The sequence below is a fragment of the Copadichromis virginalis genome, linkage group LG13 (genome assembly GCF_057382275.1).
Source record: "Copadichromis virginalis isolate Kocher_CV1m ecotype Utaka linkage group LG13, C_Virginalis_male_GT1.1, whole genome shotgun sequence".
NCBI lineage: Eukaryota > Metazoa > Chordata > Actinopteri > Cichliformes > Cichlidae > Copadichromis > Copadichromis virginalis.
Window position 1 is genome coordinate 21099827 of NC_140630.1, and position 23659 is coordinate 21123485.

The 23659-nt window shown below is 42.0% G+C and overlaps 1 protein-coding gene across 2 annotated transcripts; it reads left to right on the top strand.

Moving 5' to 3' along the window:
* The first annotated feature begins 1358 nt into the window (after positions 1-1358).
* On the top strand, positions 1359-23417 carry map3k4 (mitogen-activated protein kinase kinase kinase 4). Of its 2 annotated transcripts, XM_085477966.1 has the most exons (27): positions 1359-1675; positions 7209-7399; positions 7506-8911; positions 10600-10860; positions 11027-11179; positions 11260-11417; positions 11555-11671; positions 11765-11864; positions 12032-12115; positions 12214-12483; positions 12583-12732; positions 13094-13255; positions 14601-14734; positions 15249-15327; positions 15418-15496; positions 17283-17379; positions 17679-17801; positions 19086-19186; positions 19279-19359; positions 19479-19670; positions 19758-19828; positions 19934-20050; positions 20129-20288; positions 20379-20501; positions 20880-20986; positions 22205-22384; positions 22476-23417. In XM_085477966.1, the coding sequence occupies exons 1-27, from the start codon at positions 1644-1646 to the stop codon at positions 22494-22496; spliced, it is 4749 nt and encodes a 1582-aa protein (XP_085334092.1). In that variant the 5' UTR covers positions 1359-1643; the 3' UTR covers positions 22497-23417. The 2 variants fall into 2 exon arrangements, with proteins under 2 accessions (XP_085334092.1, XP_085334093.1); XM_085477967.1 differs by lacking the exon at positions 17679-17801.
* The last annotated feature ends 242 nt before the right edge of the window (positions 23418-23659 follow it).

The following is a 23659-nucleotide window of genomic DNA, read 5'->3' on the forward strand; positions in this document are numbered from 1 at the left end:
GATTAAGATCTACATAATAATCCTATGCAAAAATAAACACTACATTTTATTTAAGTTGGCCAGCAAGGAAGTTTTCTATCAATGTGAATAAGAACATAACGATGTGCTCAGTGGATTCTAATTTTGACAACTCCAGGTTTCTAACTCGTGTTTTAATGTATTCTGACAGCAGACGTTTTTGTGTGTCAGCAGTTCACACTGAAGTGATTTCCTACTAAACTTCCAGCTAATAAAGCTGTGGTAACAATCCGGGATAAGCCTTATAACTTTATCATATGCTCTTGTACTCTCACAGATGGACAAGTACTGATGCAGACGGAGTTTGGGTTTGAGATTGGTTGGAATGATTTTTCTTAATTACATTATCTATAGCCATGCATGTTCTCTTGATGAGGCAAGAGATTCATCTTCTTATCTCAAGAAAACACAGATAAGAAGGTGATTAATCAAAGGAAAACAACTTTTGTTTTCATTACACAACATGATTATGGAGACCTTGGTAGCCACGAAGATGGCCTAGTCCCCTTATCTGGTTACAGATTAAGTTAATAATCACTGAAGAAGGAGACTAACACTTCATTCATGAAACTGTGCCCATTTTCTTCTTTAATGAGGACTAATCTGATTGTTATCTTGCCTTAAAACGTGTTTCCCTGTGCCATTCCTTAATTCAAAAGGCACTTGATTTGACTTGTGCTTATTCTTATTCCTACTTTTAAAAATATCAATGTTAAAAAATTAAAAGTTTTTACAGAGCAAAAGTGAAGCGTCTCCACACACACACACACACACACACACACACACACACACACACACACACACACACACACACACAGAGAGAGAGAAGTAATCACTGCAGTCTTCTCTGGAAAATGGGAGGGCTGTTTATCTCAGCAGTAATGTCAGCAGTTCACTTTCCTGCTTAAAGAGAAAGAACCTATGGTACTGATCCAGTCATTCTCAGTGTTGTGATTCATACATTAGTACATTACATTTTATACATTCTACAAAGGATAAAGAAAGGAAGCCATGTATTTTTATATTGTCTTTATTTAGGTAAATTCTCGCATTAGTCCACAAATTACATAATGTTCACCAGATTTTACACAGGATCCATGACAATGAAGATGAAATTTATTAATAATAATTCATTTATTTATTTTTTTCTCTATCCTGTCGCAAACACACCCACTCGTGAACTTTTAATTAAAAATAACCAAACGCAACCACAGTCTTTTCACGCAATGAACACTTTTTTTCACAGCTCTGTATAACAAGTGGTTTCGAGTGTAATTCATCATATCAGTCAAGTGGTGACAATGTGATGACTGTTGTAAGTGCGACAACTGCGATTGCTCTCTGAGGATAAAAACGAGCACTCCGACCCTGCACTGATGGCCGAAGATGATCCCTCCGAGTTGCCGTAGCGCTGCAAGGCTGTGGCACTCCTCCTTCAATGAACGGTGGAAAGATGGCGACAGCATACGCACAAGCGAGAGTCGACTGTACCGGCGGATAAAAAGTGCTGTAAAGAGACAAAATCCACCTCCTTTGCAGAGATTTAGCGGTGCAAAGTGTGTTTGATATAGCTAAGACATGGTATAGCCCATGCACAGCTTGAAATAAGGAGCCACCGCTTTGTTATGGAGCCGCCGGATCGGAACAAGCCCAGCAGGTAAGCGATTTCGTTGAACAGACACTTTATCGCCAGGATTTCGCAGTTGCCGAATAGTGAGCTAGCCATGACACTGCAGTCGGAGCGCTTGCGCATCCAGCAGAAATCGACTTCCTGTCAAATAGTGATACCCGTGCAGTTAATGCATTTGCAGAACACTAGTTGTAAACTTTTTGGAGAAACACTTTCCGGGGGAGCTTGCTGCATATAATTTATTCCCAAGCAGTGCTCGGTTGGCCGTGAGAGAGCCAAAAATGCTCACCAAATACTGAGGTAGCGTTATTAACAATTACCAACCGCTATAACAGTGCAACAGTCCCAGCTAGCTAACATCCACATTAGCCGCCGCTAGTCAGTTTATTGTTCAGGCGCAAGTTTGTTGACAGAAACTGAGGAGGCTGAAACTGCGTTAGTTTTGCACTGCAGGGCTCTAAATGGGGACTTGAATATATATTTTTTTATTATTTTGTCTCGCCGAGCTGTGCATTTCCCTTCCAGTAACAGAAAAGCAAAAACTTCGCTACTGTAGCTAGCATGTTGCTTCACTGTTATTGTTAACTCCGTGGGTACATTCGGCGCCGGTGCTGGACGTTGAATCTGCGCTTTCAGACTTGGTGCATTTCATGTTGGCTCACTATTACTGCAGGAATAAGAGTGTGGTTGATAACATGTCGCAAACGTGCCGCGCTGCGGATGTTTGGGCGTACTGTATGCACTCAAGTGCAAAGTTAGTGAGCGATATATTTTGTGCAATCGCGCAGAAGACCGCGTTTTAACCAGAGTCTCAGGAGATTTCGATATGGGCGCATCTGGTAATCGAAATGCCGCAGTGTTTGCCCCTGACCGCTGGCGACAGACCCTCAGGAATCTGCTGTTGTGTCTTCCCCTCTCCTCCTCCTCCTCCTCCTTCTCTCATGCAGTTTTTTGGGAGGGGGGCAGAGCGAGAAGCATTTTTCATGTTGGATCAGCTCTTGTCATCTGCCATAATCACATTTTTTGAGTAAATAGCCAGTCTTTTCCTTTTTGGTGGCTATTTCGGTAATGATTGCGTAGCAGCCACTTGTTATTACCTTTGTGGTCACTCAGTCGAAGTGGATACACAAACAGCTCGCGTGATTGTGCAACATTGGCCCTGAGTTAGTATATTGCTGTCCGACATGACTGCATGAAGAAAATTGATGAGCCAGTGGCCACATTATTGCTGAGAGTATGTTGGTTATGTTGATGTTACTTACATGCTTATTAGACCACGTTTAGTTTGTGCACCAGCAGATGAAAAGGTAACCGTTGCTCTATGGGAGCTCACGCAAACGCTCAGCGGTGTTTTACTAGTTAACAAATGTTTTAAGTGAGTCTAAATCTGTCTCTCCTGCAGGGGTTGCTTTCCTGCTGTTTCTATAGTAATGGGACTACTATGAACTGCCAGCAAAACTTGTAAACAGCAGAGTTTACATGTTCCAGGCTGCAAGGTTTGCACAGAAGCGACATTAGTTCAGCGTCTAGCGTGCTCCATGATGCATGGCTCTGCATATACATTTAAACTGCAGACTGAAAAGACAACAACAAATAAGTTTGCTTTTAGTCTTCTCGGCTATCTACCTCTTTGAGCTTATATAAGATTGTTTCGCACCAACAGCTATTTTAAGAAACATCAGTTATGTGCTCGCTCTGCAGTTGAAGGCTATCCCTATCTTTGCAAGTACAGAGGTCCTTTGTCAATAATGTCTCGTTCTCAAAGTCAGTCTGAAGACACTGTGGCTCACAAGCATTCCAGAGATTTCAGGATGTGGTGTGCTATGTGCAGTAGATAGCTGCCTGGAGCCCCGTAGGCGCACATTGGGCAGAACTCATTAATGCTTCGCTTTTGCCAGGAGCACAGGCTGTAGAATACAGATGGATCATCCTCTAGCATTTCCTATCTGCATCCTGTCTTTGCCCACACCTGCTTTAGAGAAAGAAACTAACACTCTCACAAGCTGCCACTCTCATCTGTCATTTCCTTTTAAACAATAGCACTTTTGTAACTGCTGAACTGTGGCAACTGATGTTGCTAATGCAGGAGAGCGACCGTGTAATAAAAATGATTAAGCACCGCTGAATACCATGTTTGTCTATTTTGAATACATGCTTTATAATGTGCACAGCTGCAGAACAGGGTGCAAGTTTGAAACTAAAAGAGGTGTTGCTTATTTCTCTCTGCAGTTTCAGATTACGTTTCAAAGGTGGAGCAGACTGCTGCTTTCACCGCATTTATAATGCATGCGTCATAAGGTGAAAAACATGTCATTACACCATTTAGCATTTAACTCGCGCTCCAGCCGACAGTGTGCAAACAGCGTCTGCTTTAGCTGCCGCTGGTGCAGTCTTTTCTTAGACCAAGACTGTTCCCTGTGGTGAGCAAAGTACAAGTCCAGATATTAATCAAAGCAGTGTTTTAGAAATAAGTTCACTTTTTTTTCTGGAGCTATGAATCAGAGTGCGTTTAGTGACAAAATCAAACTTCTTAGCTGTGAATTAACAGTGTGCTTTGCATAGTTAGTGCATGCAGGAGAAGTTGGGAGGTCACGCTGTTCCAGCAAAGGGTGTGGTGAAGTACATCTTGTTCATTGTTTCTGAATTCTGTCAGCTTACGATGCAAAAACTGATTGCTGCTTCAGCTCTGCCAGTTTATCAGGCGTTAACAGCACGTCAGGAATGCTTAATGTTGCACACACGTGTGCTGCATTTCCACGGAGCCCACCAATTGCTTTTTAATCTTACGCGCTCAGTGAACGATGGTTTGAAATTAGTACCCCGCAGATGCATGCTTTTTACAGTGGGGGGGGGGGGGGTAATTCAAAACTGTATTTAGCCTACCAGTTAGGCATCAGTTATGGCAGCATGACCTAATTAAAGCAAAGTGTGCTCTTACAAAAACCCGACCACCTTCTCCTCCTTTTCCTTTCTGTGGAAAAAAAACAAAAACAAAAGTCCCCTTTAGTTTGGGCATTGTGAGCAAGTGTGCTCACTAACCAGCTGTGTGGTATTCAGCCGTGGGCCTCACGGGCCACGTGTCAGCGTTATACAATAGAGAGCCCCTTGCTGGTACAATAGTGTGGATGGTTTGTGTCAAAGGTCAGCCCCCCCGCGACTCTGGCAGCCCTTGGTATCTCTGCTTCAGTCGCTATACAGAAAAGACTCTCGATTTTTGTGCCGTTTATTATTCACTTAGTGTTCTGCCTGGGGCTTTAGCATTCCACTGGCCTTTATGGGAGCCCCAATGAGCCATCAGATGAGCCATTGAGAGCAGCCAGACACCATCTGCAGTGATTATTCACTATCAGCAGCCAGGCAGGGACAGCTTGAAGACCACAGTGCTGCTATGGTTAACTGCAGGACACACATGCTGGTAACTTTGTGCAGCCTGTAAGTAGGTTAAGAAATTCACAAGACAAATTTGCGTATCCCTTCCTGCAACGGCACAGCCTGTGCTCGAAGCGTGTCATGGCAACCTAACAAACAACCGGCCCCAGTGGCGTCATTGGTTCCGCTCTCATTCCTGAATGATTGAATCACAATGTTCTGCGTAGAGGAGTACGTTTTTAAAACTTGGTCTCATTCCCTCGCTCACATGTATGTACTATTTCTGTCCTTTTTCTCACATGGACACACACACACATCCAGGCTTTCGAATGTTTATAAATGCGCACACAATGTGATCACTTGTGACACACGCACGCACGCACATGCCGTAGGAGTTTTTGAAGCATAACAGGTTTTTAAATGCGTTCTCGTACTAATGCAGGAGTACGGTGTGTATTTCAGCGTTCAGCAGTTTTTGTAAATCTGCTTTCTTCTTGCAGCTTCCTGATACCTGTCTCAATTATCGCATAACAAAAACCAAACTCATTTGTCTGTTGTTGTGATTAATGCCTTTATTGTAAGGAACACAGTTGCCTACTGTGCATGCACACTGGAAAGTACTGCACGGCGTTTTGTCCGTCTCTTGCAGAACAAGTTCCCTCACAGTACACTCATAGAGTACATTCATAATGAAGTCAGTGTGCTTTCATTTAAGGGTTGATCTGCGATTTGTTCTGTGACTGTTCTGGGTAAACTGGTTGTGCTGTCACGGAGATTAAGATAAGATAAGATAAGATAACCTTTATTAGTCCCACACGTGGGAAATTTGTTGGTTGTTAGAGGTATTGACAAAAAATGTCAAATATTTTAAAACAAAAGGGCTTATTTCCAGTGAAGTTACGAGAACATATCTAAAGCATTCAAGTCGGTAGGTCCAACAAGTTAACATCTGAGTTTATAGGCTGTTTCACAAGATGGGAGCTTCTAAGTGCTTAAATAATTCGAGACATTTTCCATGAACAGAAACTTGCTGTTCACTTTGCAGTGACCCTGAGAATGACGGTTGTTTTGTGAGAACAGGTATTCGTGATTGCAGCTAATCTTGCACATGCAGCATTTTCAGCAGGTGTTCTGACCTGTGTCTGCCTGCATGTAGCTCCACAGCTGCTCCCACACACTCTCTCTCTCTGCATGTGTATGTGTGGAGAGTCACATAGGCATTCTGCCGGGGGGCGGGGGGCAGATGGGTGAAAGAACTGCAGCCCCGTCCACTCACACTCCCCAGGTGACAGCGACACACCCATCCCCCGGTTTGAAGCTGCCAGCACACAGGCTAACAGGCACGTGTAGGGGAATGCCTTTGAGTCAGATGATCAGCAGAGGTTTTATTTTGGCTGGGTCAGCCCTTGTAACCTTTCTCTCTAATCCTATTAAAAAAAACCTCTCAGAAAGGCCTTAGGGCACAGAGCTTTGACATTGTAATCTGGAAAGGCGTGGTGCTACCCCTCCCCTTTTCCCCTTTTTTCCCACAAGGAAGTGTTTCGAGTGTTTGTAATCTTTCCTTTCTGCAGAATTAGCTGCTACAGCCTTTCAGAATTCTGGTAAGCGCCTGTGGTATCCAATATTTATTGTTTCCTCAAGATTTACTGGAATCTCCTGGGGGTGCTATGCTGTTTTGCATAAGAACCATATTTGCATGCAACTGTGCAGTATGACTTAGACAGATTTAATGATGGGTTACTATAACTCCCTTTTTGGTCAAGCTATATGTTTACCAAGACACACACAAACAGTTTGATATCCTGCACCTGGATGCCTGTGGTCATGCACAGACTATTGCAGCCAGAGAGATTCCCCCCTCCAGGGCAGACAAGTCGTCACACTGCTGTGGGTAGCAGCAGACGTTCAGTCTAGCTGCAGTTTAGCAGCCTGTCTCCTGTGGCATTCAGGATTTGCTGCACAGTCTGTTATTGGTGCAAACAGACGAGCACTATTTGACCTTGTGCACACATTTCTTAGGTCGTGCTTGTGATATGAATGAAATGGTTTCATAATGCCAAGTCGTTGTGTCTCCAAATCTAGTTTCTGTTCCAGGTAACAGTTCTTATGCATATAGGCCAGTCTAATTTAAATATGCAGATCTTGCTCAGACCAATGGGTTGTCTTTTCTGTTGTCATTCATGCCTGACAGGCAGGCCAAGCCAGTGGAAGATGCATCCCTACGGAGCCAAGAAGTGGCTGAATCCTGTGACTCTCCCAGTGAGGAAGAGGAAGCTCTGTATGGGACATCACCTCCATATAACGCCCGTCAGGTGAAACACATGTCTAGCAAACACCTGAGGAACAGTCAGGGGAGGAGCGCTGGGGGGTCTCCAAACAAATGTAAGTTAGTAAATCGATTTTACAGATAAATGTGTACTTAGAAACCCCACATTACATGCAGGTTTTACACACAGTGTTCTGACTGGAAGTCTGTTTCTTTTCCCAGCTGACGCCAGCTCATCTGCCCTGAAGGACAGTCCCAAGGCAGTGGAGACATCTAAGGAGCACAGCTACAAACAGGGCAAGAAGCTGAGGTCTGCACAGCGCTCCACAGAGAGAGACCACAAGAAGACATTTGAAGGCTCATTTATGCTGGATCCCCTCTCAAAGCCCCTCATGGAAACCAGAAAACATTACTTGAGTTTGGGCTGCAGTCGCAGTCTTCCTGTGTCTATGCCCCATATGTCCCGCACCCACCGGCAGACCTCAAGGACAGATTGTCCTGCTGATCGCCTCAAATTCTTTGAAACTCTGCGGCTGCTGCTCAAGCTCACATCTATGTCCTCCAAGAGGAAAGAGAAGGAGCAGAGAGGCCTGGAGAACATGCCTTACTTGGGTCACAATAATGAGGTTATTTGGCTGGAGCTGCAGGCATGGCACGCACGGCGTTCCACCGGTGACCAAGACCTTTTCCTTTTCACTGCCCGCCAAGCTATCCCTGACATCATTAACGAGGTTCTGCACTTTAAAGTCAACTATGACAGCCTGATAGGGGCTCAGTGTTCAGAGTCTCAAGCAATTCAGGGGGACTATCAGAGAGTCCCTGATCTAGTTTGTGAAGAGAAGAGGGAGCTTACTGTAGCAGAGAGCAACCACTGTGGAGTAGATCCCTGGGGCTTTAGGGCCTGCCCCTCATCAACAATGAATGCAGCAGAGCCTCTTGGCTCTGGCGCTGATTGCAGGGAGCATCTTCAACGTCAGCGGCTGGCATTTGAGCAGGTCAAGCGAGTTATGGAACTGCTGGAGTCTGTGGAAGCTTTGTACCCCTCTTTGCAGGCCTTACAAAGGGACTACGAAAAGTATGCAGCACGAGACTTTCAAGGCAGGGTGCAGGCGCTCTGTCTGTGGCTCAATATCACCCAGGACCTAAACCAGAAGCTGCGCGTTATGGCCACAGTGTTGGGCATCCATGACTTATCCCGTATCGGGTGGCCCGTCTTTGAGATCCCTTCACCTCGCTGTTCTCGCGGAAACGAAGATGAAGAGAATGACGACGACGACGAGAACGACTCGATAACCACTTTTACCACAGAAAGTGACGTCGAGGACAGATATGGCGAGGACAATGGAGAAGCGAGTCCTGTCACAGAGGGAGAGTTGTCTCCCACCCTGACTCCTAAATTTGCCCGTTTGTTGTCCGAAGATGAATTTCTTCCAAATGCTACTTCAGGAAATGCAGAAGCATCCGTGGGAGGAGGGGTGTTCTGCCCAACATCCATCTACAGACCATTTGTGGATAAAGCTCTAAAACAGATGGGACTACGTAAACTGATCCTCAGACTGCACAAACTGATGGATCGCTCTCTTCAGAGGTCCAGAGCAGCACTGCTCCGCCACACTCTTGCACTAGAGGTGAGGCTGTTATTCTAAGAAATCTGGTAATAAAAAGGAGTCACATTAGTAAAGCTACATCTGGGTGTGTCATATATCCAGGCCCTGCTGGTTAATGACTTAGTTACTTTTCTATAAATCAATTAACAGCCATATGATGTTTTGTTTTGTTTTTTTTGTTTTTTTACAGATCGAGCTTTTTCTTGTTTACAAAATATTTATAAACAAAATAAAAATAGAACCAAGTTATAGAAATGATTAAACAAATTAAAGCCAAATTAATTTTACCACAAGCTCTGCAACAGAATTATTTGGAGTGTGATCGTCATTGTATGTTAAATATAATTGGTTAATTAAGCTGCTGTGACTGTTTTGGTCATTTGAATCTTTAATATAAAAGAAGAAAAGATTAAAAAGATATAAAAGATTTATCAGTATTATTCTACTGATAGATACTGATACATTGATTTCTAAAATTGGATTGGTAGTTTAAGTTGTCATTGAGAACAGTAATGGCTTGTAAGCACCAAATACTCAAAAGGGGTTCACAAGTCGGCCCAGGTAAAACCCCCTACTCACGCCAAGTCATAAACAATTGGGCTGACTTGTCTTATCTGCATTACCTGGCACGTCGTTAGCATATGTATAGAGTTTTAAGTAGGGGGGTTATGTTTGCGCTGCCCTTAAGGAATTTAGTCTGTGAGATGTGGTTAGCTGCACATCTGCTTGCCAACTTTTTTTCAGATGCTGATGAAAGGCTAATTATTTCCTTTGTTTAATTTATTTAAAGTAAAATACTTTGAGGTTCTGCCAATTAATATAATGGTATATATTACGCATTGTTTGCATGCTGTGGATTGTAACAGACTGTTTCCCAAACATCTGTTCAATCGTAATTTATTGTAAACAGTGAAACAAGATAATCAAATGCATTTTTCAGTAACAACATTCTTTGTAGAAAAAAAGGAAACACTAGGAAATGAAAATTTTGTTTTTAATCAATTATTTACAAGAATTCATTTCAAGGAATCAAAGTTTAATTCATTGCACTCTAGAGCTGAATTGCAACGTGACAACTGAGTGGCCTCATAATTCATGCAAAAATGTATTTGTTATTAAGTATGTGTGGTTTTTCTAAGCGGATCTATACCCAGAAAGTTGATTCTGTTCAGTGGGTGAAATATTTTGTCATTCAGCTGAGAAACAGTGAAGTTTCTCCCACTAAAAATGTAACATTCAGATAAACAGAATCAACTTTCTGGGATTTCCTTGCGAGGATGATTAAGCATGCATCAAGACAAATGGGTACGTAGTATAGAGCTTTGCACTAGCAAAAGATCCCTGATTTGACCCCACCGGAGAAACAATTCCTTTTAGGGTTTCCATCAGTGAGAAAAAAATCAAACATGCAGAGCTGCCTGCTGTTGCAACCCATTGTGAATAACAGAGCAGACAAAAGTAGAATTCAGTGTGTGTGTTTTTTTCCCCAGTTAAAGCAATGATACAGTAAATTAGTTCTAAACAGCTGAATAGCATTTTTGTCCACAGAAGCAGTGTAGCAACTTGTTATATTGTTTGTATGTTAATATAATTTAATTAGTCACTTGAGGAAACCTCATTTCGAGAAGTTCTTACAGGTAGAAGCTTACAAGAAGTCCCCTTCCTCCGAGACTTTCTTAATTAAGTTCACACTCCTCTTCCACTTGTAGTTTGCAGACTTTCCAGACCCAATGCTGTACAGCGATTACCTGCCTGAGCTGTCACGACACGGTCAGTTCAGCGGTCCTGCTGACCCTGAGCTCGGAGCGGACCAGGTGTCCTGGGCAGATCTGCTGGACATGGATCTTCCATCCTTCCGGCCAGCGTTCCTCGTACTGTGTAGAGTCCTCCTCAACGTCATTCATGAATGCCTTAAACTGCGACTTGAACAGAGGCCCGCTGGAGAGCCCTCGCTGCTCAGTATCAAACAGGCAAGCAGCTGTCCAAGTCCTTGCTTTTTTTTCCTCAGTTTTAGTTTATAACTTCTCAACAGTCCTGTGATGCCTGCAAACATGCAGTTTAAACTTTTGGTGAACAATTAGCCTTAACATTTGTTGTACACAAGTGTTCTTACATGCGTTTGCTTGTGCTCTGCAGTTGGTGCGCGAGTGTAAAGAGGTCCTTAAAGGAGGTCTTCTGATGAAGCAGTATTATCAGTTCATGCTGCATGGTGTGGTGACTGACGCTCAGGGCTTGCAAATAAACGCCAATATTGATGAATTTGAAGAAGATCTTCACAAGATGTTGGTGGTAAGTTTCCCAGCCATTCTCCCGCCTCTATTTTCAAACTGTAGTTGGTGATTATTCACCGTGTACTGCTTTTTGTGCAGGTTTACTTTGACTACATGCACAGCTGGATCCAGATGTTGCAGCAGCTGCCTCAGGCCTCTCATAGCTTGAAGAACCTGTTGGAAGAGGAGTGGCACTTCACCAAGGTCATCACTCCTTACATCCGTGGAGGAGAGGCCCAGTCTGGGAAGCTTTTTTGGTGAGTGAACCCGCAGTCGGTCAGAAATGTGCCATTTTTAAAACCGAGTGACCGCATTCTTGTTTTAGTCACGGCGCCTGCTTGCAGAAGTTTATTAATCATTTATATAAAACTGAGCAGTGTTCCGCTCTCTGCAGTGACATTGCTGGGATGCTGCTCAAATCCACTGGAGAGTTCCTTGATGCTGGTCTGAAAAAGAGTGATAATGAATTCTGGGAAAGTGCGGATGACAGCACCGCCTCAGATGAGATCAGGTGAGGATGATTTCAAGATTTCATCAAGTTTTTATTGATGTTTTTGTCCCACTGCATTTTGATTTTAAACTCTGAAGCTTTTAATTTTTGCAGGCGGTCCGTTGTTGAGACTAGTCGGTCTCTTAAAGAGCTGTTCCACGAGGCCAGGGAGCGAGCATCTAAGGCCCTGGGCTTTGCCAAAATGCTTCGTAAGGTGAGAAACTGACATAGGAAAGACTATTCACTTCCTTGACTTAAAAAGAAAAAAAAGAAGATGCAACAGTACTGGCTTTGCAGTTTGTCTGTCACCCTGTTTTCTCTGTTTGCCGAAGCACCGGGATTGTGTTTTGACACGTAGTTTGTGTGCACCCTTCTCTGCAGGACTTGGAGGTTGCTGCAGATTTCACTATCACTAACGGTGTTACTTGTCTCCTCGAGGCACTGAAGAAAAGAAACTATGTCAAGGTGGTTATTTTGTTTTGCTTTTATTATATTTTATTTTGCCAGTTTCTGATCTTCCTTCTGCCCTGGGGTTATTTATGTAACTGTTTAACCCCCCCCAGGTTCAGATTCCGGGCTTGGAAGAGCTTCAGGTTTTTGTCCCCTGTGGCTTGATGAATCAGCGACCTGTCATCCTGCAGCTTCTTAATGCTGCAGCTGGCAAAGACTGTTCTAAAGAGCCAGATGAAATCGCTGAGGACGAGGCCTACCTGCTCATGAGCAAACACAAAGCTGGGGATTCCACCACTGATTCTGACTGGGCTCAGTGGGATGGACAGCTTCTCAAGCTGGTCCCACAGATGGAAACTGTTGACACTTTAAGGGCCATGAAGGTTTGTGGCATTTCTAAATTCAGTCTGTGTGCAAGTGTGTGCGTCTGCCTGTTTGTACCTGACGTTTATGTGTCTCACAATGGTTCGATATGCTTTCAGGTAGAGAACATGCTGTTGATAGTGATGCAGTCAGCTCACCTGGTGGTTCAGAGAAAGGTTTTTCAGCAGTCCATGGAGGATGTGCTTACTCCTAACCGAGAGCAAACATCGAGTCAGCCCCTCATCGCAGGCGCTCTGGAAGAGCTCAAGGTGCTTATATAACCACATGCTTGACATCTAACCCATGGTTTATTCTGTGTTGTTGTGCAGACAGGTGCATGTCGGTGTCCTACTTTCAAATCAGTTTTTATAGCAACTGCTATCAGCTACCCTGAATTTCTGCCCTATTAACATTAGATAAAAAGAAGAAACAGAATCATTTTCAGGTCATATTTTAGAAGTGCTTCCTAAATGGAAGCCACTAAACTTTCAGCAACTTTATCTGTTACTTTCAAAATAAAAATCTCACGTGGCTGCACTTGATAATAAATACATGCATTAATAATCATTTTTATGAAAAAGGTTTTAAACATGTCTCTTTCTTTTCTCGTGTTTCTCTCTCCTTTCACAGAATGAGGCACTGCAGCTATGCATTAAGATAAGGCATGCCATTGACTGCGTAGATAACATGTTTACCACAGAGTTTAAGGCCGAGATCGACGAGTCCGAGTCAGCCACTCTGAATCATTACTACAGGGAGGCGATGACACAAGGCTACAACTTTGCCTTCGAGGTAAAAGACTGGAAAAGTGTGGGCAGATGCTGTGTCTCAATTCCTGTTGCTGCACGCTTGCTATTTTAAGTACATAAATGCACTCAAACTGAGAAGTACAGCTACATACAGTACTGTGCAAAGGCTTTGAGCAGAAGCAGTGATTTATTGAAACATACATGGAAATCCAGCATGTAAGGTAGGGCTGGTATTAAGTTTAACATCCAGGCATCCATGAAAACAGAAGTTATTAAATTTAACGGAGTTAGAAGTTAACAGGAAGTTAGCTCGCTAGTTTACACCTAAACATTTCATACCATGTTCTGACTGAGATTTTTGAAACGAATTAAAGCGTACAGCTCTGCTACCACTTCTGACATAAATGAAGACAGAAAACTAAACAGCAGTGGCGTTTGAGGGGTTACTGAAGTTGGACTACCTGGTATATAATGTTGTGCTACATGATTGCTAGCGACACAGCTATGTTAGCACAACATTAGCACAGTGAAGCTGGAGGATGAACGCCAACTTTTCTTCCACTCGATAAAAGTTAACGTGAGGGATTCTGGTAGTCAGGGACAAATGCAATCGCATAGCAGGATGCTATACACGGGCCAAACTTCAGTCAGGAGAACAACTGAGATTTTTCATCCACAATACAAGGTTAGTTATTAATATACTGCAACAACATGGGAACAGAACAGCTGCGAGAGAATTCAACATTATTGAATCAATGTTATGGAAGTGGAGGAAGCACAGTTCTTGGCTTTCCCCATATTTCAAAAGTGCTTCATCTCTTTGCTATGACTGTCGCCCGGCATAATTTGCAGATGATAATGGTTGTAGCCGCTGCAATGCTTTCGACCAAAACAGGTGCAGCTTGATGACATCATCAACATGCGCTATCGCGATAGAGCGGTATAGTCAAAATCCCTAACGTTGGCCAAATTTATATCGTTTCTATCGTATATCGTTTATATCGCCCACCCCTAATGTAAGGCATAGGAATAGTTTTTCAGGCTTTTTGAAGGGCATTCTTTGGATGTTGGCTGCCTTTGTTCCATTCTCAATCAACTTGACTGTACTTTGATAATCTTTCAGTTTTTTATGACTTATTTTATAAATATAACAAAACAAATTTCCTCTGAAAACGGTCAGGCATAAAGACTGGACTGAAAATGGATGAAAAAATGAGCCAGGGCCCAAAGAAAAACTTTGAAAGACCTTCAAAAAGCCAGGAGAACCACTGTAATGTAACTGTAATGTAGTCTGGCTCCCTAGAAGCAAAATACAAAGAAATGAAGGAATGACTCAGGACTTTTGCACAGTTGTTTAGCATCTTATCAGTCTCTTTTTTTGCTTCCAGTATCACAAGGAGGTGGTGCGTCTGATGTCAGGAGAGTTCAGACAGAGGATCGGGGACCGTTACATAGCTTTTGCCCGCAAATGGATGACCTATGTCCTGACCAAATGTGAGAGTGGCAGGGGCACCAAACCCAGGTAAGATGTTCCTATCAGCTGAACACTTATTGTTCACTGTGCTCCTTCCTGAGTATCTGCTCTGCTTGGTAGTCTTCTGGTTTGCAATATGCTACTCAGGGATGCTTTTTGTAGCTAAAGCCAGGCCTACTGGTTGAGTATTAAGCTATAAGATTTTTATTCTGCTGCTGCCATATTTATTCACTGTGGAAAACTCACAATGTTCATTAAAGATGAGCTCTTTGTCAAGAGCTTTTCCTTTGAGCCATGACTCGTTACTATGGCAACCTTGCACTCTTAATGCAGTGAAGAATTTGACAGAAGCATGACATTTTGGATAGTGTCTAATAATAGTGTGACAAATACTCAAACAAAAACAGTCCCGGTTAACTCTGGGTATGAGTCAGTTGTCATATTAGTGCTTCCTGTCTTAAATGCTTAAAAAAACCAAACCACCCCCCCATAAATCATTAACTAAACATTCTGTTGTGGTTTGTTTTTGCATGCACGGATTAACAATGTTTCGCTTCCACAGGTGGGCGACTCAGGGTTTTGACTTTCTTCAAGCTATTGAGCCTGCCTTTATATCAGAATTACCAGAGGATGACTTCCTGGTAAGTATAGTTTCCTACGACATAAACAATAGGCATGCTTGGAATACAATATTTTTATACTAACTGAAAATTTATGTTGTGTTTCTTCAGAACTTACAAGCCTTGATGAATGAATGTATTGGACATGTGATTGGAAAACCCCATAGCCCTGTTACTGGCCTGTACTTTGGTAAGAAGCTTTTCCACGATAGCATCTTCCATATCAGGATTGATTTCAGGTTATACGCTGCAAGTTTACAATCTGGATGCCATGGAGAGGGCACTGCTACACAAAGCAGACACAGCAGCAATGACATTACAGTTCAGTTCACATAGAATATTAAAAAAGTGTGTGTGTGTCTTGAAGTTGACTTTAACTTCTTTAACCTCCTAAGTCCTGAACTCTTCCACTACATGCATTTTTAATTTCTCTTTGATATTTGAGCATATTGGGACCCGATGAATGTAAAAACAAAGAATTACCAGATTTCTTTTTTTCTTTTACCTAATTTTTGTTTTTAGGAAAAATAAGAGCCACATATGAGGATATTCATTTAAAATTTTGATAGAACAGTAGCTGCATAATGTCCTCGTAAGTGGATATCAGGCCCTTGTAGAGCAAAATTGAGTATTTTGGTCTAAATAACCCAAAATGTGATGTCCACATATGTGGGCGCCAGGTCCTAGGAGGTTAAAGTAAATGAGTAAAAATATGAAAATCTGAGGAGTCCTGTTATGACATTACTTGTTACATAATGCACGTTAAGTGTTTATGGAAAAATAATTCTACCACCAAATAATGTTTTTATGGAAAAGGTGTTATGTTATTGGAAAATTAGATATGAAGTTGGCAAACTAGTACCAGAATAAAGCAAAATGTTGCTACATCTATGTCTTTGATGGAGTAAAGTAGTTCAGCACAGTGGTATATGATTATAGACCATCAATTAAAGTTGGGATGTTGTGTAAAATGTAAAGAAAACCTCTCATAAACCCAGATTTTATTTACAATCAAGCGTAGAAAAAAAGCTAATTTGATGAAATTGATTAACTGACTTTGATGACAGCAACATGAATCAAAAAAGTGGGGACAGGCATAACATCCCCTCTTCCTGTACAAATGCTCCATAAATGTCTGAACTCAGGAGACCAGTTTCTGTACTTTTGGGAGAGACGTGTTGTCCCATTCTTGTCTGATATTGTCCTGTCTGGATTCTAGCTGCTCCTGGGTCTTATTTGTCATATTTTTTGTTTCATGCTGTGCCAAATGCTTTATGCTGGAGAAAGGTCCGGGCAGCAGGGAGGCCAGTTCAGCACCTAGATTCTTCTTTTAGAAAGCTACGCTGTTGTAATAGCTCCAGTATGCGGTTGCTTCAATTCATTTAAAAAGATTTCTGGCCCAAAGAAGACGACAGCATCTCCAGATCACACGTCGATGTTCACGTCTTCATGTTTGCATGTTAGAGCTTTAACCTGCTTTTGTGACTCCTACAGTAAACTGTGTTCACAGCCAGACAGGATCATGTCTGTTTTTGGGCCTCAGGGCCCAAAGTTTACCGGTATCCAGTTGATTTTCAGCTTTGCTCTTTGTGTCCTTCGAATCCTTTGATGATATTATGAACTGCAGATAATGAGATATTCAAAGTTTACATTAAATTACATCATCAGTTAAATTACTTCCAATACATTAACTTAGATTTTTGCTCTGTAATTTGTAGACAGTCTTTTGCAGATTGGTGAACCTCTTTCTGTGTTTTATTGAGGATAAAATATGGCTTTATGAGATTAGTAAATCATTGCAATTTAATACAGTGTTCCAACTTTTTTCGCACTGGAGTCATAAAAACATGACTTAAATATCTTGTTACTGCTAACTAATTTCTCATTCCCATGATTTAAACCCAGTGATGATCTGTTTTTTGGGGGGAGGGTTTGGACAATTGAATAAATTTACCATTTGTTGTTTTTCTTTTCAGGTCCCAGAAATAGTCCTCGTCCTGTAAAGTTGGTGGGTCGTTGCCATAGTGATCCACCAAACCCCCCTCTGATCATCCCTAACGCTGAAGGGTTCAGGTGGGTGACTGCAGTTTTAAGTTTTTCAACACTTTTTCTTTTAATGTTTAAACTCTGTCCTGCATGGCTTTGCTTTTTTACCTTCTAATGTTTTTTCTGGCTAGTTAAGCTTGTGAAACATTTGAGCTTCTTTGTTTGTGCGTGTGTGTGTGGTGTGCTCTGTGTGTGTGAGAGTGAGTGTGCATATCTGTCCGTGAACCAGCCACCCAGTCACACACCTACATATAACTTCACACATCCCATGCAAGCCACCTTACCTCCCAAGGCAGCGCTCCTCAGTTTGTTTTTTCACCACACAGCTCTCGAAGTCTCCCCTGTGATCTCCGGAACCAGCTGTTCCCAAACGGCCCTCGCCCTGTCCCTCAGGGACCGGGGGAACAGAGCCACACCAAAGCACCCGGCAGCACCCCCAATGACGTCAGGTAGCTTTGCCCCCCTCCCAAAGAAGAAACTGTTGTCAGAGTTCAGCTCGGTCAAAAAAAGGGGGAAAAAACCCAAAAGCTGTCAGAAATGTTTTTGTAAGGCTTCTGTAAATGGAGGAAGAAATGCTTCATGTTATTTATTAACTGCAAGATCCAGGACATTTCGTTCTGTACTGAAGAGTTTAAAGCCAAAAAGTATTTTACCTAATTATCAAATCTGGGATGTCCTGCCAGTGTATATCCTTAACGGTAAATTAAAAAAACGTAAAGAATGAAACACTTCTAAGCTTCTGATTGCATATAAACCAACAATATTTGGGAAATTTTGGGAAATATTCGATTGACTGTTGTACAATGAAAGTCACACACAGGCTCCACATCAGGGCATCACAGATGCAGATGATCAGTCTGTTTGATTTAGTTTAATTGCTTACGTTTTTAAGCTATTTGACTTTAGATCAAATGAAATAACAAGGCATTTCCATTTTACCTTAAATGTATGTGTAATTAATTCATAGCATGCCTGTAAGATTACAATTATTCTAGTCTCGAGGCTTGATACACAGTGATTTGCATGGCTATAAAAAAACACAGATTTAAAATGTAGCCTCCTAAAATGTAGTCCTGCAAAAATGTCAACAACTCCAAAAAAAGAAGACTTCCACAGGTCTACTGATTAAGGGAAGAGGCTGTGATTGTTGTGCATGGTGTGAAAACGAACACTACTTCACTGAAGGAGTTGGCTATGAATTCTGCTTTTTAGTGTTATCCACATCTGTCTTGCTTTGATGCTGGTGACTGACTGCTTTTAGAATTCCTGGTGCATTAGTACAGAAATCCGAGCATGCATACTAAAGGTCTTATCTTCAAGTGTGAATGCCACTGATGAATGCTGAGCTGTTAATGGCTTTCATAAGGCCCTCTCTAATTAATCTATATCTTCAACATCTCCTGAATTCAGATTCTTTCCCTCTGAATTTGTAGTAATCTGTTAAATCATGTAATTTACAGTATTAAGTTTCATTATGAACACAAGTCTGGGAAAAAAGCTTTAATTAAGATGCCTTTAGAAAAAAATGTTACATTTTCCTCCGTTTATTTAAAGATAAAGAAAACATTCAGTGCAAAATGTATCTAGAGTGTACTGTTAAAAAGCTTATAAAGTAAAGTTCCTTCTTGGTAGATGAGATTGCACTAACTTGCGCCAGACCGAAACACTCCATCTGAATAAGTAGTTTTTGATTGAATCACAGCATTGCATCAGTTTCTTCTTTGTCTTTGCAGAGGATCCAGTTTCCATGAGAATGACCGGCTGTCATCAGTTGCAGCAGAGTTGAATTTCAGGTCTCTGAGCCGCCACTCCAGCCCTACAGAGGACAGAGAAGGTGGGAGCTTTCAGCGATCTATGGTGTTTGATCTGCTTTGCATATTAGCCTTCCTTGTCTGAATCTTCTTTTCTTTTCCTTTCTTACTTTAGAACCTTCGTATCCTAAGGGAGACCCTAACAGTTCTTCACGCAGAAGCTGGGAGCTCCGCACCTTCATCAGCCAGTCCAAGGGTGAGATTATTTAGGGATAGGTACCAAAATCTGGTGCTACAAGTCACAGAACTACTATTAACTAAATCACAGCAGAAATGTTTCCAGAGTTTAAATATTAATCCTGTCTCCTTTCTCAGACACAGCAGCGCGGCAAAGCCCCATGGAGGCCGTCCGTCTCTCCATTCGCAAATTCGAAGAGAAACGCTACGCCGTGATGAAGCAACGCAACATCATCGGCCAGGTGTGCCACACACCCAAGTCGTACGACAACGTCATGCAAGTTGGGCTCAGGAAAGTGACCTTCAAGTGGCAGAGGGGCAATAAGATAGGTACGACTTTGGTGTGACTGTTTTTGATTATGATGCAGTTTAACACTCTTGCAAACACAAATGTGATGCCTTTGTGCTTGATCACAGGTGAGGGCCAGTATGGGAAGGTGTATACCTGTATCAATGTTGACACCGGCGAGCTGATGGCTATGAAGGAGGTATGCGCTTCATCTAGTTGGAATTCAATAGTATTAACAGATCATAGTGACTGTTGATGTTAACAGACATTTCTCATTCTCTTTTTTTTTTTTGCCTCCACTAAGATCCGATTCCAACCAAACGATCACAAAACAATCAAGGAGACTGCAGACGAGCTGAAAATATTCGAAGGCATTAAACACCCGAATCTTGTGCGCTACTTCGGAGTCGAGCTTCACCGGGTAAGAAGCATCAATTCAGGAAGCCACCTGTGGCACGTGGAAGTGGTGTGGTATTAATACTTGTGTGCTCACCTGTAGGAGGAGATGTACATCTTCATGGAGTACTGTGACGAGGGCACTCTGGAGGAGGTATCCCGGCTGGGGCTGCAGGAGCACGTCATCAGGCTTTACAGCAAACAGATCACTATAGCCATCAACGTCCTGCATGAACACGGCATTGTCCACCGGGATATTAAGGGTCAGCGCCATGCACTTATTCTATCTCACTGTTACTTTATTTGATCAGCAACCGTTTCCTCATCCTCCTGTTTGTTTTCGTCCCCATCAGGAGCCAACATCTTTCTGACATCATCAGGCCTGATTAAGCTGGGTGACTTTGGCTGCTCAGTAAAGTTGAGAAACAACACTCACACAATGCCAGGAGAGGTGAACAGCACTCTGGGAACAGCAGGTAACACATTAAATAAACCTGCAGTGTCAAAATATGATAATCGGCCCACCACAGACTTCAGTCTGGCTCACTGGACGGCTTTGAAAAATGTGAAAGAGCACTGTTTTCATTCATTTTGTAGCTTTTGCTTCTGATAAAGACCTCCCCCATGACCATCAATACAACACCAAAGTAAAAAAGTAATAGATAAACAATCAAATAACAGAAAGTTCTTGTTTTTTCGCAGTCTCCTGTAGAAATGTGTGATTTTTACAGTTTTGCATAATTTTCACATTTTCATGTGCTGCATTAATATTTCTGTAAAATCATTATTGCATTGTTATTATGCATTATATCATACTATTGCTATTAATATCAGATGTGTTGATATTCTTTCAGCATACATGGCACCTGAAGTTATCACCAGAGCGAAGGGAGAAGGTCACGGGCGGGCAGCAGACATTTGGAGTTTGGGCTGCGTCCTTATTGAGATGGTGACTGGAAAGGTAACAAGCTAAAGAGAGGGTTTTCCTTTTCGCACATTCAAAGCTTCACTCTGGTATTTTTCCAAGTTTTAGTAAGCTACTTCAATAGAAAGGAAATTAAATTTAATGTTGAGCTTGCCCGCAGGGGTCATTTTGAGCCATGCTGGTGGCAGTGACCACCACTGCTGTTGTTTTCTAATTTTAACTTTTCTAATTTTAGCTTCGATTTTACAAAATGAGTGTTTTACGTTTCAATTTTTAGAGGTTTTATTAGTTTTATCAATGTTTTAGATCATTGATTGCAACGTTAAAATACACCTTAGAATAAACTAATAAACAAAGCATATAACATATAACACAACAGCTAACACATCTAAACAAATACATTATTACAGTGGAAAAAATGAAAAGTAAAAAAAAAACAAAAATCAGAGTTTATCATCTTGTCCACATCTGCCACCAAACATGCAACCTCATGCAGCCTCCACACTGCTCTACCTTTCCCCTGCTCTGTGGATTTTACTCTTTATTTGCTCAGATTTGTTCTCCACACTGTGGACTCAGCTACGGTTCCCCCGCTGTTCAGAAAAGCCAGCAACTCGCCCGGTTCTCCACATGTTGAGTCACACACTCCTCCGCTTTGACCTGCTCTGCTCTGGCTCAAAATCCCATCCTCAGCCTGGCAGCAATTATTCATCTTTTATCTAACTACAGTCCTCTCCATATTTATTTATCAATCACATGTAGCTGTAGCTCATGTTATGGCAGCACATCATGTCTGTAAACAGTCTGTAAACCTGCATGCCGCAGTAGTGGTTTTACATTATTTTCTACGGCATCCATGGTTTGAGGTAAAGGTCATAATTTCTTATTTTTTTAAGTCTAAAGTCTAAAATTCAGTATTTGATGAATAATCCTATTTTAGGAAAAGTTACACAATTTTTAAACTGCCAAAGGGGGTCAAAATGACCCCCTTTGGCAGCTCTAGTGTTTAGCTATAGGGTGCTGTTTCAGTCTGAGCTGTGACCACTTGTGCAAAAACCACTTCCAGAGTGAAGGGAGCATGGTTACTGTTGCTAATGACATGTTTGTCCCCAAACTGCAAAACATATTGCTTGTTAAGCATGATTTAACCTTTTTTTTTTTTTTTTTTTGTAAACCACTTCAGGAAACTCACTTAACAAAATTCAAAACCACAAGTAAAAAAAGCAACTCGTATTCGTACGTTTCTATCTGCAGAGGCCCTGGCATGAGTACGAGCACAACTTTCAGATCATGTACAAAGTGGGCATGGGCCACAAACCTCCCATCCCCGAGAAGCTGAGCACAGAAGGGAAGGACTTCCTCGGTCACTGTCTGGAGAGTGAACCCAAACGACGCTGGACAGCTAGCATGCTGCTTGACCACCCATTTGTTAAGGTGAGATGCTGGGAAGGTTAAACATTTCTAAGTTGTAATTGAATATTTCCATGGAATTCACATTATATCCCCGACCTCGCATCTGTTTCAGGTCTGCACGGATGAAGAATAAACGAAACCTCCTGTGTGGCTTTAAAGTTTACAAGTTAAAGCACTACTGTACATGTTCAAATAAGAAAAGAGAACTGTGGACACGGAGAAGCAGGAGGTTACTGCTGAAGGCACATGGATTTAAACTGAGGAAGTAATACAGTATCATTTCAGAGGACAACTGGATCTATATAGTATTGATTTGTTGTGTCTTTATCTATGGACTGAGAGAGGACGGGTGGGACTGTATATACTGTAAAAACAGAAAAAAGAATTAGTTTTAATTCCTGTATAAACAATATTGTAAAGTTAAATACCTATTGCCACATTTGTTTGGTCTCACTGGTGAAGAGATCTCTGAAAAGGCATTGAAGAATACTTGTTTTTTTCCTTTCATTTTTTTTTTTATCAAAGGGGAATGGACAGGTGGTTGGGGGTGGGGCAAAACCTATAGCACTTTTAAACTGTTTACCCATGGGGACAGTGGAGTTACTGCTTGTCTGTCCCTCTGAGACTGAAAAGGTGTGGTAGGCCTCAAAATGGAAGGAGAGGCTGCTTTACCTTTATGAAATGAACCATCCAAATGTAATCAACAAATCGTATTGCTTGCTATTTGGCAAGCGTGGGCACTGGGAAGGATGTTTTGTTTTGTTTTTGTTATTCTATTTTTCTTTGCCTTTGCTGAGGAGAAAATTTCAAGTTGGAGCAATGTTCAAGTCTACTGGCCGCCAGTGAAGAGCTGTTCATGTGACTAAGGCGTTACAAAGAAAAGGAGAAACAGGGCCTGCTCTTCCTCCCTGCTGCTGAACATAAAACATTCTCACGGCCGAACACAGACACTGACACACAACTTCTGGTTCTCTGCTGCTCTCACAGTGTTTGCCATGTACAAACAATATTAATAAATGAACTCTCTTTTTTTAAAGAATGTGTTCTGTCTGTCTCTCGCCGTGAAATTTTAACTTATTATGTGTTATCCACTCACCAGCAACTATTACTGGGTCAGACCCACTTAGTCTTCAGAAATACCTCAATTCTTTGTGGCCTAGATTCAACAAGGTGATGGAAACTTTCCTCAGACATTTTGGCTCTATAACCATGACATGACTCTCCCCTCCTACCACACCCAAATGTGCGCTATTGGATTGAGATCTGACTACAGTGAACTCTTTGTCATGTTCAAAG